The 14,423-nt window shown below is 42.5% G+C and overlaps 1 protein-coding gene across 1 annotated transcript in view; it reads right to left on the reverse strand.

Moving 5' to 3' along the window:
• Positions 1–14,423, reverse strand: part of LOC145997007 (cytochrome P450 4c21-like) — a 69,322-nt gene that overhangs the window by 38,707 nt on the left and 16,192 nt on the right. The window contains exons 6-8 of the mRNA XM_083133625.1: positions 14,205–14,331; positions 9,850–9,931; positions 4,467–4,576 (exon numbers count right to left, since the gene is read on the reverse strand). Coding sequence (XP_082989751.1) covers positions 4,467–4,576; positions 9,850–9,931; positions 14,205–14,331 — 319 coding nt within the window. The remainder of the gene's footprint in view (positions 1–4,466; positions 4,577–9,849; positions 9,932–14,204; positions 14,332–14,423) is intronic.

Genomic DNA, 14,423 nt, shown 5'->3' on the forward strand with positions numbered 1-14,423 from the left:
GCGACCCTGAAAACTATGGAGTACACACTAATATCGGTCGTTTTACATGTCACACCCCTAAGGGTGCCAGGGGTGTATTGGAGTTGAACGGCATTGGGAGTGGCACTATTCATCTTAGCGATCCCGAAAACTGTGGATTCCACACTAATATCTGTCGTTTTCAAATATTTTTACATGTCATCCCTTCCCACCCCCTCCCCTAGGGGTGCCAGGGGTGTCTTGGTGTTAAGCGGCATTGGGAGTGTCCCTGTTCTTCTTATCGACCTCGAAAACTATGTATTCCACACTGATATTTGTCGTTTTCGATTATTTTTACATGTCACACTCTTCCCACCCCCGCCCCTAGAGGGTGCCAGTGGTGTCTTGGAGTTGAATGGCATTGGGAGAGTCACCTTTCATCTTAGCTACCCCTAAAACTGTTGATTCCAAACTAATATCGGTCGTTCTACATGTCACACAATACCCACCCACACCCTTAAGGGTGCCAGGGGTGTTTTGGAGTTCAACGGCATTGGGAGTGTCACTATTCATCTTACCTACCACTACAACTGTTGATTCCAAACTAATATCGGTCGTTTTACATTTCACACAATTACCACCCCTACCCTTAAGGGTGCCAGGGGTGTTTTGGAGTTGAACGGCATTGGAGGTGTCACTATTCATCTTAGCGACCCCGAAAACTGGGGATTCCACACTAATATCGGCCGTTTTCGATTATTTTTACATGTCACCCCCTTCCCACCCCCATCCGTAGGTGTGCCAAGGGTGTCTTGGAGTTGAACGGCATAGGGAGTGTCACTATTCATCATAGCGACCCTGAAAACTATGGAGTACACACGAATATCGGTCGTTTTACATGTCACACTCCTAAGGGTGCCAGGGGTGTATTGGAGTTGAACGGCATTGGGAGTGGCACTATTCATCTTAGCGATCCCGAAAACTGTGGATTCCACACTAATATCTGTCGTTTTCAAATATTTTTACATGTCATCCCTTCCCACCCCCTCCCCTAGGGGTGCCAGGGGTGTCTTGGTGTTAAGCGGCATTGGGAGTGTCCCTGTTCTTCTTATCGACCTCGAAAACTATGTATTCCACACTGATATTTGTCGTTTTCGATTATTTTTACATGTCACACTCTTCCCACCCCCGCCCCTAGAGGATGCCAGTGGTGTCTTGGAGTTGAATGGCATTGGGAGAGTCACCTTTCATCTTAGCTACCCCTAAAACTGTTGATTCCAAACTAATATCGGTCGTTCTACATGTCACACAATACCCACCCACACCCTTAAGGGTGCCAGGGGTGTTTTGGAGTTCAACGGCACTGGGAGTGTCACTATTCATCTTAGCTACCACTACAACTGTTGATTCCAAACTAATATCGGTCGTTTTACATGTCACACAATTACCACCCCTACCCTTAAGGGTGCCAGGGGTGTTTTGGAGTTGAACGGCATTGGAGGTGTCACTATTCATCTTAGCGACCCCGAAAACTGGGGATTCCACACTAATATCGGCCGTTTTCGATTATTTTTACATGTCACCCCCTTCCCACCCCCTTCCCTAGGTGTGCCAAGGGTGTCTTGGAGTTGAACGGCATAGGGAGTGTCACTATTCATCATAGCGACCCTGAAAACTGTGGATTACACACTAATATCGGTCGTTTTACATGTCACACCCCAAAGGGTGCCAGGGGTGTATTGGAGTTGAACGGCATTGGGAGTGTCACTATTCATCTTAGCGACTCCGAAAACTATTGCTTCCACTCTAATATCGGTCGTTTTACATGTCACACCCCAAAGGGTGCCAGGGGTGTATTGGAGTTGAACGGCATTGGGAGTGTCACTATTCATCTTAGCGACTCCGAAAACTATTGCTTCCACTCTAATATCGGTTGTTTTACATGTCATCCACTTCCCACCAACATCCCTAGGGGTGCCAGGGTAGTCTTGGAGTTGAACGGCATTGGGAGTGGCACTATTCATCTTAGCAACCCCGAAAACTGTGGATTCCACACTAATATCTGTCGTTTTCAATTATTTTTACATGTCACCCCTTCCCACCCCCTCCCCTAGGGGTGCCAGGGGTGTCTTGGTGTTAAGCGGCATTGGGAGTGTCCCTGTTCATCTTATCGACCTCGAAAACTATGTATTCCACACTGATATCTATCGTTTTTGATTATTTTTACATGTCACACCCTTCCCACCCCCGCCCCTAGAGGGTGCCAGTGGTGTCTTGGAGTTGAACAGCATTGGGAGAGTCACCTTTCATCTTAGCGATCCCGAAAACTGTGGATTCCACACTGATATCGGCCGTTTTCGATTATTTTTACATGTCACCACCTTCCCACCTCCACCCTTAGGGGTGCCAGGGGTGTCTTACCCCCGCAGTATTTCATTCCAGATTGTAAGTCAAATGTGTACCAAGTTTGTTCATCGTGAATGTGACCAATTAGCTTAGCGACTCCAAAGACTATGGATTCGACACTAATCTTGGTCATTTTTGACATTTTAATTTTCACCCCCTCTCACTCCCCATCCCGATAGGTGATGAACTTGAAGTGGAACGGCATTAGGAGTGTCACTATTCATCTTAGCGACCCCGTAAACTATGGATTCCACACGAATATCGGTCGTTTTCGATTATTTTTACATGTCATCCCCTCCCACCCCTACCCTGGGGTTGCCAGGGCTGTCTTACCCTCACAGTATTTCTTTCCAGATTGCAAGTGATAGGTGTACCAAGTTTGGATGAAATCGCTCCAGGCGTTCGAGAGTTGTGCCGGAACAAACATACACATATACACACATACATCCATTTTTATATTTACTATTGTTGTTCTAAGTGACGTGTACTCTCGTCCTGTACACCTTTTAGCTATTTGAAAGCTGTCTGGGAAGATCATTGAAAGAGCCAAAAACCATCGCTACGTATTCTTTTAAATTAAATAGCTTTTTTGAAGAGATATTAGGAAAATTTAGTACAGTTGTTACGACATGCAGACTGCAGTTTACACCAATAGTACTTTTACAACTAACTAACTAACTGACTCTCTAGCCTTCTTAAACCCGAAGGTTCATGGCTGCAGCAACACAGGCCTTCCATCTGTCCCTATCTTGAGCAAGATCTATATTTTCCATCCCTACCGATTTCCTTTAAATCCATCTCAACGTTGTCCCTCCATCTTCGTCTTCGCCTTCCTACAGGTCTCTTACCATCAGGTTTCCCAACATGAATCCTGTAAACTCCTCTTTCCTCTCCCATTCGTGCCACATGGCCTGTATACACTATTGGAACTATTCACTAAGAAGTTGTAAAACACGTCCTCACTAACAAATAAATAATAGACATATACAGGGTGTCGCAAAACTCTTTCAACAACGCTTGGGTGCTGGTAGATATCATAAAAACCAGTAACTTTTCCCTATAAATATTACCTCGATGGCGCTTAGTTTCTGCGCTATAAGCGTTTAAAATCTATCCTGTACGTATGCAGCCCATCACAAGAATCGCTTGCTCTGACATAACTACCAGGGGCGCGTGGCAGGGTTGCCACTAGCGTTCCTCGTTAAGAGAGACGACTTGAAAACAACAACTTGGGAGTCTTGTCTGAGCAAAATCCAAATAATAATGATACTTTCGATGTTGTAAGAAGCATTGACAGTATTTATAAACTGACCAAGACAAATAATGGGTAGACTGAAATTCAAGATTACTCATTCTAAAATATCTCCATAATTAATTGATTGATTTGGTTTATTTTAATTCGCTTTTCTGCCACCTTTGGCTAATCACGAAGATGAGGATGATATGATGAAATAACAAATGACACCAATTTCTAGTCGTCTCTCTTAACGAGGAACGCTAGTGGCAACCCTGCCACGTGCCCCTGGTAGTTATGTCAGAGTAAGCGATTGTTGTGATGGGTTGCATACGTACAGGTTAGATTTTAAGCGCTTATAGCGCAGAAACTAAGCGCTTTCGAGGTAAACTTTATAGGGAAAGGTTACTGGTTTTTATGATATCTACCAGCACCCAAGCGTTGTTGAAAGAATTTTGCAACACCCTGTGTATGTATATATATATATATATATATATATATAAATTGGATATTTATTTCTTTTCTTTTATTTGTTTAAAAGAAGAGCGTGTAATGCGAGCGCAGCGAGCAAAAAAATCAAATCAATATCTTTGCAAACAGGCAATGATATTGTTTTAATAGGACTCCAAAACTTTCGAAGGGATTGCTTGCATCCTTTATTGCAAGTAATTTTCAATGTTTTTCTTCTTGCCGTTCGGCGCCCCCTTTCATCAGCGCCCGGGGCGATTGCTTCTCTCCCGCCCCCCCCGCCAGCTACGGCTCTGTAACATCCCCTGATATTATTAAACCAATTCACCAACAAGAGCAGTCACGAGGTGCGTAATGGAATCTGCTTGATTTTAAAATATGCCATTAAACGAAAACTTGCCTCAAACATGAACGTATCCACCTCTTCCCTGATCTCCTCGTCGGTTAGGACGGCGCCATCTTGTGAGGCCTCGATCAGGAGGTCCAGAAAGGCGAGCTTGTGCTTTTTGTCTGAAAGGAAAACAGTTGAAAGTAAAATAGGATACAAGCAGATTAACTGATTAATTTCGTTTGCAAGTACTACGCACATACACATTAAAAATTAATAATGCTTTTCAATCTTTCAACCTACAAAAGTCAAGTCCTTAAAGTTGTATTTTTGTTATTCTTGAAGCTTTCCTGGCGTCGAATGATGAAGAGGTTTTCTCGGGATATCATCCGAGTTGAAGATGAGGATGACGTCAGATGAAAAGTCGGAAGCCTATCCAGAAATTAACCGAGAAAACCTTTTCAATTTGTAATTTTATTATTTGGCGTCGCTTTTCTGCCTATTTTCGCTAAACGCGACGATGAAGGCAGGGTTGTTAAAGGTTCAGGAATTTTAAATAAATTCAATTCCGGTTCAAGAGAGGAAATCAGCAATCGTAAATGGGTTCTGGACCGTAAAGGACCATTTGAGTTGTAAAGTATTTCTTTTTCAGTTCGGGAACTTTTTTTCCGGAACAATTTAAATTAGGTCCAGGAACCTTTCATCCGAATCAATTTCAATTCGGTCCAGGAACATTTTTTCGGATCAATTTAAATACGGTCCAGGAATATTTTTCAATGAAACAATACGCAACTTGTATCGAATTTAAATTGAATTTAAATTAAAAATGTCCCGGTGCTGCAGCGGAACCCAATAGAACCCATTAGATTTTATGGGTTCCTGGACCTCTGTCAACCCTGGATGAAGGATGATGGGGTGATATTGATGAAGGGACACTCACATTGAACACCCAGGTCAGGACGGGAATTTAGTTGGCGAGCACCATAGTGCAGCACTTAGTGTGCTTGACCAGACCACCGAGCTGGCTTTCCTTGATTTCACGTGAAAACGCGTTGGCTGATTAACGTCTGCCCACTTCCACCCCACCCCTATTTCTAGAAGCAAGAAACCAAAGCAACAGTTGTTTTTGAATCTTGAGCAAACTGACTTCTGTCAACACAAGTAACTCATGCCTGGATCACATGAGGCTAGATCCACTGCTGGATTTTTCAGTTGGACTTGGGCTAGTTATGTGGTACTGGCGCATCTGCTAGTTTTCGCCTCACACGATACGTGTTACCCTACTTATCGGCACTGGCGTACGCAGGATTCTTTTCGGGGGGGGGGGGGTTGAACTTGCAAAAAATTGGATAGTGTATAGCTGCGTTCCTTGGCACAGGAACGTTTTCCATTTGGGGGATACAAAATTCAACCTCAATATATATATTGATGTAGATATGTATAATGTGGGGACATGGAAAATTCCATTTTAGAATAGCTCACACGGATTGCCTGTTTTGTAATGGAAAGTTTACATAATTATATTTATTATGTTTATTTATTTTTTTAGAATTTATGGTTATTTTATGTTGTTATGAGCTACAATTAACACTTTAAACTTTCGTTTTGAAAGTCATTCAAGGACAGAAATGGCTATCGGGGATCAATTTAAAGGAGGGTCTACACTTACCACTTTGGGTTTTCACGACTTCCTTACTGCTTTCATTACATTTCTTATTTTCTGAAAAGACTGTAGCTCCTTCCCAAACTCACAGATTATCTTCATATGACCACCAAACTTTGCTCTGATTGGCTGTTCTACAGAATCTAGCAGAGAAAGGCAGTTGCAATTACAACACGGTCTAATCGTCAAAATCAGTCAAGCAGCCAGCCAGGTAGCCATCATATCCGGTCAGGTAGCCAGTCCAGCACCAAGTAGGGCATTTCTACTGGAAAACAAGTTCCGTGTGATTCGGCCTTTATGCAGGGGTTTCCAAATGTTTTCGTTTCAAGGCGCCCAAGTCAGAATGCAACACTTGCAACGCTCAGTTAGTGTGGTTAGGATGCTTGCCTTGAGTTAAAAAAACAACACATTTCAAATTCAGAGACATTTACATGTTAAAAAGTACTAAATAAGCACATATTTGGAACAATCATATCTAAAACCATGTGTAAACTTACAAGTAAGTCTCATTTCAGTGAAAATATTGGAACATTTCTCGGCGCCCCTGTGAGTCCCGCCAAGGTACCCCAGGGCGCCGCGGCGCACACTTTGCGAAGCACTGCCCTAGTGGAAGGATGAAGTCATGGGCAGATTGCACTTTGCAATGAATGTTTCCGTGCTCAGTGATGCCTTCATTCGGAGGTTACACTAACGCGACCAATGTTTGGAAATAGAATTACGTTCTGTTGTAAAAATGCGTATTAACAAGTTTCTTATCTCCACGAAGTTCTAAGAACAAATCATTGAATAAAGAAGCAAGGCAAGTTATGGAAACTGTAGGTCTCTCCCTAACTACAAGCAGCTATGTTATAATTTTCCTTTAGCAGTACATTTCTCACAGCCAGTAATAACAACGTCGTATTCCTTAACAGTAAACTGAATGCATGGTGATAATTTTTCACTAATCGTAATTATTTTTACCTACTTTGCACAATACTATAATCACTTTTACTCTAATATCAATTCAAATACAGGGCCTCCCCGGTGGCGTTGTGGTAAAGTCGCCGCCTTGGCAAGAGGTCCCGGGTTCGATACCTGATGGAGGCATATTGCACAGTGGTACGGATCCTGTTTTGCGTATGGTCCCAGTTTGGAGTATATATACATATAAGATGATGGTTGTATCTTTCTTCAATTTATTGTGAATATTCGTCTGAAGAACACCCTGTTAGCAGGGGCGGCGCTAGAATTTTTTGACCGGGTGTGCAGAAGCTGCATATTGATAAATTAGGGTGGGCAGTACAAACGTAAGGCATTAGATGAGTTTGACTAACACGTATCCCCCCCCCTCTCTCTCTCACTCGAGATTTCCCTCTTACCTTGTGTAGAAAGAGATTTGGACACAAGGAATTCATCAAACCTAATCATCGTATCTTTTTTACAGATCATTTGGGCTGTAAGTGCGATCTTTTCGAACACATTCAAATGTCAACCTCTCTTCTGAACAGTACATCCTGGAAACTGTATTCGTGTAGGCAAATGAATCTCTGGCGCCTGAAACCGCAGTCAAGATAATCCTCTTGGTGTTTTGTGTCCCCTTGAGTGTCTGTGTTTGTCCCTTCATGACGTTCATCTAATTACTATTCAATCTCAGCGTCACCATTGGTCAAAACTAGCAGAAAATCGACTTGAAATAGTATAACAATGAGTAAAATCAGTCTTGATTACTGTCCACAAATAGAGTATCAACAGTTCATGGCACTTCAAAAGTTGAGAGAGTAATTTCAACTCCACGATGCTTCATTTTTTTTATTTATTTCTTATCAAAACAGACAACTCCGCGAACAACAAGTCTCAAATATTTTTGTCCGTATGTGAAATAAATAGTTTAAATCTCAGGCCAATCCATGGGTGTCCGGTAGGAGGGGGTGCAAGGGAGGCACGGCCCCCTGGAAAATGGGTCTTACCATGAACTTATAGATTACACACATATATTTCATTTCATTCACAGTAATTTATGTTAATTATTGGAAGGGTGATGCAGGAACATGATAGCTTCCAGCACTATTATCGGGGGAAATATGTCTCGTTTTCCTCCCCTGGAACAAGTTACCATGCTTGTCCCTCCCTGGTAAAGATGCTGCGGACATACATGGGCCAATCGTAATAATAGTGTAATCCACCTCTTAAATGGGCGCATCTTATGTTATGATAAAATGATACGGTTGACTCTACTATACTCTACTATATCTACTATATCGTCTCTCCGATCGCATAACGCTTTTGTCTTATAATTAAGGGGTCCTGGTTTCAATCCCCAGTGGAAGCCAATGCACACTCGTTAGGATTAGAGTTTAAAATGTTCTTCACTCGTGGATTATTGTCCTGATTATTTATTTTTTTCTTTAATTTGGCTCCTTCATTATAGGTCTCTGAGACCCCCGAATCAAGCTTTCTTTCCACCCCTTTCTTCATCTTCTTTGAAATTCTTGCAAGTTAGTCATAAGAACTGCATAACTGATAGTGAAAATTTATATGTTGGAAGAGAACTTGTAAATAGTGCTAGCCACTAATTACATCAGTTCAGTAATACTATAGATTTTTTCCAAACCTACAAAACTGTTTCATTAAAATTTGCTCACCTCGGTATTGTAGTGATTATGATTACTCGTTATTAATTAGAACAAATTAAAAATTATAATTTTAGAAACATTGCATTATTTGAAGATGACAGTTATGTTAAAATAAACTGTGATAGAATAAAGAAAGTGACACGTCAAATTACCCGCGGAGTGTTTATCGCAGTGCGTTATGACGCCAGGGGTCCCGGGTTCGAATCCTGGTCTGAGCATGGGTGTTTGTGTGAGTGTCCCTTCATCATCGTCGTTCATGCTCATCATTGTCATTAAGGCAAAGAAGATTTTTTTGTTTATTGTTTGTTACTTTGATCAGACCGAGATTTATGTGGAGGGCCGGTGCTGACAACATCACTCCTATCTATGCACAGATTCAGTTAGTCTATAACCTTTAGCGCAAGTCATGTCTGATGGTTAGTTATACTTTTTATACTTCCACATTGCTAATATCTATTTTCTTCAATTTACGACTGATTTCAAAGCAATTTTTCTTCATTGAAAGCTGGAAGCTGCAACCCTTTAAATCCTTTTAAATCCTGATGAACTCTTGATCATAGACATATACGTACCTCATAATCGTGAGTATCACATAAAACTTACTAAGCCTGTTGATTGCTTTTAATCATAGCAGTGTTCATTAGATTACAATTTAAAGAAGAGTTCTGAGAGTTCCTTTAGCTTTCCAATGACAGAATTAAGCTTGTTATGGGATGAATTGAAACTTGTGAACTTTCTACAGTTGGGACGCGCTAGCAACCGGCGTGGAACCACCCGCTCTGGTAGCGACGCGCTGTTGCCGGATTGACCTACTTCAGGATTTTCGCGAGCCCACAGAAACGCGTGTAGGATTAAACATCTGGTTAAACAGTCAACAACAGGACACTTCCATTGTTCTCATTCTCAGCAAAAACAAGTTCCAAGTGAGATCTGAACCACAATGTGCCTCCACCGGGTATCGAATCCGGGACCCCTAGATTACAAGTCGAGAACGCTACCAGTGCGCCATCGGGAGGCAGTCCTCTTTTAATTGAAAGTGGATAATTACAATATATAAAATTCATGCACTTCAGAGCAATATTAAAAGATACAAACATTCCAGTTTATGTTATCAATCAAAACACTATTAGCTTAAGAATAATTCCTCAACTTCTTGCCTCTACAATTGTCGTTTACTTACAGAAAGCGTCTTCATTTTCCCTTGTCAAATCCTGTTTTGCCTTTTTCCTCTCTTGGTATAGCTTCTTTCGGTCTTGAATCACCTGGAAGTTGAAAGTAAAAGCTGTGATTGTCTTGGTTTAATTTTTCCATACCACGGAATAAGGCGGCTTCGCATGAGTGCACTACTGCCACGTAGTGCAAAAGCAAAGCAAACGAAGGCTAAGAATTGCTTTTAAATTCCGTTTACAACGCGGAGGAGGTGAATCGCCAAGTGAAATGAAGACGAAAATGTAAATGGAATTTTGTCGAATGACGCACCGTGTCAGAACTAGAGGATGCCGAAATCGTGTGAAAATGGACTTCACACTTCCATATGCCGACAAATAGTACTCATAAAGAAGATGCGGCACGATATCCCCAAAGAAAACACACCTGGGCTAGCGAATGATGCACAAATCGCGTGTCGAAAATGAATGCGACGGGGATTCCCCACAAGAAGTGAGGGATTCCCGAGAATATGTCCGACATGGAAAGCAGGTATCGAATGGGGGTACAAAGGGAAATGACGGAGGTCACAGCACATGAAGAACATTTGGTCAGGAAGTGTCCGAAAAGCATTCTGCAGAAGGGGATTCCCCAGAGAAGAGGGGACACAGACAACATGTGCAAGAGGTGTATGATGACACACATGTACACAAGTAGTATTCTTCATTGGCTGTGGAAATGACATACGATACATATCACAGACGTTGTTGAAAATGTCCACCAGCCACATCTACACACAGACGGCATCGGCGTAGCAGGGACGCTCTGGTATGCTCAAATACGTTGGGCATGTCAGTGATCATCCCAGCACGACGGTAACTCGAGCAACGAGGTCCTCCACACTTTCCACCGGGGTTTCGTAAACCAGCCTCTTCATTTTGCCCCACAAGAAGAAATCTAGCATTGTGAGGTCGGGTGACCGAGGTGGCCACAGAACAGGTCCACGCCTACCAATCCATCTATCACCGTATGTATTGTTGAGTACAGCTCTGGCTCGGCGGTCAAAATGTGCAGGGGCACCGTCATGTTGATACCATACATCTTGCCTAATTGCAAGGGGTACATTTTCCAACAGTTCAGGTAGAACTTCCCGTAGGAACACACAATAGTTCCCACGGGACAAAGGATTGGGCAACACGTACGGACCTATCAGGTTGTCCCCGACAATGCCACACCACACATTCACTGCGAACCGTCGCTGAAAATGATGGTCAATGATTGCATGCGGGTTTTGCACATTCCACACGTGATTATTATGGGTATTGAAGACGCCTTCTCTGGTGAATAGTGCCTCGTCGGTCCACAACACTGCATTTGGAAATTTGGGGTTTGCAAGGGTTTGTTGCAAATACCACTGACAAAAATCAAGGCGTAGGGGAAAGTCCGTCAGCTGCAGATGTTGCACCCTCTGCACTTTGCATGGTGCATACCCTCATCGTGCAGCACGCGCAACACATTGGTATGGTGCGTGTGTCGCACATGGGCAATGGCACGGGTGCTTGTGCCTGGCGTCTCCCGTATCTTGTTCAACACTTCCTCCTCAAATTGGACACTGCGCACACTGCGCGGTCTGCCACGATCCCACACCCTAGGTCGTACAGATCCAGTTTCACGTAAACGAGCATCCACCTGTTGAAACAGGACATGTGATGGTAGGCGCAGATTTGGAAATCGTTCGCGATACACACGCCTTGCCTGATGGCTGTTTTGGTGTGTGTCACCGTAAACGAGATGCATATCGGCAAGCTCGTTGGTGATGTATGTCGCCATTGTCAGGCTCACAAAGCAGCACACGAATACGTACGAAACTAACTTGTGATGTACCGTTCACGACTACAGTCAGTGGCGGCTGGCCAAGTGCAACAAGTGCAGATGTTTTCACCTAATTTTCAAATTAATATTGACATTTTTCATTTGCTTGTTAAATTAAACTATTTCCCAGCAGCACGCACACGAATAATATAATACTCAAATAATACGGAGCTACGCACGTGAAGAGTTCGTCGTAGCATTAACAAACCAAGAGCAGACGCCGCCAGGTTGCGGAAGACTTTAGCCGGTTGTCATGGCAACGGTGACGTCACCTAGCGTTGGAATTGAACGGGTGTCGCCATCTAGGTGCAGCAGTTCTCTCGTCGACAGCAAACATTGCATCCAGTAGTTGTGGCAAAATCGTTGCGTTCTCGCGAGATCTTGTTCAGCGTGTGTGTTTCGCGTTTCCTATTGTGTGCTGTGTTCATGTGTTGAGCTGTGGTTTGTACAATGAACGCAGTAAATGACTTAGTGTGTAATTTGTTGCAGACACCATTTTCCAGATGGACGGATGAAGACAAAAAGACGTTTTAAATTGTGGGGGGCCCACTGACACTTACTATTTGTTTTTCATTGCCTACAAATGTACTTCTTCACCTGTTATTTTAGGCACGAGCCGCACAGCACTGAACACTCCACACAGGTGTCCACCCCGTACAGACAACACAGATGGTACGCACTACGTACTTCCTAACGGTCACTTTAGCAATGCGCTCAATTTCACCACACGCCTCAGGATGAACACCTTGCGACAATACGCGTAACTGACAGGCAGATCGCTACTCGCGTACACTGACGCGTACATACGTATACCAGCAATAGCGGGCCGTGACAGGTAGCAAGCATCCCACTGTGCGCCTCTAGCGGAGCTTTACGTCTTCCGTTGTCGTATTTGGAGCCGATATCAGTATGTGCTGGTCGTTCTCTCACGTGTACGTACGTATTTCATTTCTACGTACAGCCTTGGATACTACTTGTGTAAGTGTGTGTCATCATAGTACACCTCTTGCACATGTTGTCTGTGTCCCCTCTTCTCTGGGGAATCTCCTTCTGCAGCCTGCTTTTCGGACACTTCCTGGCCAAATGTTCTTCATGTGCTGTGACCTCCGTCATTTCCCTTTGTACCCCCATTCGATACCTGCGTTCCATGTCGGACACATTCCCGGGAATCCCTCACTTCTTGTGGGGAATCCCTGCCGCATTCATTTTTGACACGCGATTTGTGCATCATTCGCTAGCCCAGGTGTGTTTTCTTTGGGGATATCGTGACGCATCATTTTTATGAGTACTATTTGTCGGCATAGGGAAGTGTGAAGTCCATTTTCACACGATTTCGGCATCCTCTAGCTCTGACACGGTGCGTCATTCGACAAAATCCATTTACATTTTCGTCTTCATTTCACTTGGCGACTCAGCCCCTCCGCGTTGTAAACGGAATTTTGCACCACCCTGTATATATATATATATATATAAACTACATACACTACTAAACATAATAGTATAAACTACGATAGAAATATAGACTTACAAAAATTTCGTTCATGTTTACATTGTTGACATTTATTCTTCCATACTTTGAATAGCTTTTTTGGAGGTCTCAATAGTCATGTGAAATATATCTAATTTTGGTTCCCTTTCGGAACATCTGTTGTACAATTCACAGATTCCCCTGATAGGTGATTTATTTATAATGTTCGATCTTCTGGTACTTCTTCTACTTTTTCTACATGCTTGATGGTCATTTTCTGTGTTCGTACAAACATATAATCAACATTTTTTCAAATTTCCATGATATGAAGCCATTTTTTAAATATTCAATTACGGCCATGAGAAAGACCCCTATGGACATGGTTCTTCTCAATTCAATTACATACTTAGAACTTAAATTCCTCGCAGTACGGAATCACACTTCTATTTTTACTGGTTGTTTTTAGAACAACACATGAAACTTGCAATCAGGTCATTTGTCATCAATAATAATTACTGTGTGTGTGTGTGTCGTCGTCATAATTATTGTTGAACAAAAGCATTGTTATACTGTAATATATAACTATAATTGATGACATTAAGATTGGAGATGAAATGAAACCAATAACAATGCAAGTTGGCTGTGATTTTGCAATGCAAATAATTTCAGTTCTAAAATCAAATATCTGTGGATATGAATAGAAAATATAAATTGTTAATGACTTAAGAAATTGAAATATTTTGTTGCATTGATGTTTTTTTGTGCTTTTTTATAATGTTACAGACAATAATTTGCATCACGTATTCTTTGTTACTCTGTCCCAGCAAGCGAACGAAAACAAGTTTCTGCGCAAGTAGTGACGCGAGACGGCTCCACCAATGAACACGTGAGAGCGAACAGGATTGCGCGGAGGGGAAGCAACTGCAGTTACCATCCTTCGCAGAAGCGTGTACTGCTTCGCTCTGTCCACTCGATCTCCTCCCCTTCTCTGCCGCTATGTGCGAACTTGCTCCAGAGATAACCGATACAGCGTATAGTTGATAGCTTACCTTGTAAGCTAAGCCATGTGAAATTTTCAGACATTTCTTGTACTGCCTTCCCATTGGTGTGAGGAAGTATATGAAGTTCGGGAAAAACCAAGGACTAAAAACTCGTTCAACCAGGAGATCATTCAGTCTATGGAAGGAAAAAGAGACACAAATGAATAAATAAGTTATGCGCTTCAATCATAAAGAACAATACACTTAGTATGAAGCAAATAATAAGTA

Source organism: Lepisma saccharinum, chromosome 1 (assembly GCF_977018435.1).
Source record: "Lepisma saccharinum chromosome 1, izLepSacc3.1, whole genome shotgun sequence".
In the NCBI taxonomy this organism is placed as follows: domain Eukaryota; kingdom Metazoa; phylum Arthropoda; class Insecta; order Zygentoma; family Lepismatidae; genus Lepisma; species Lepisma saccharinum.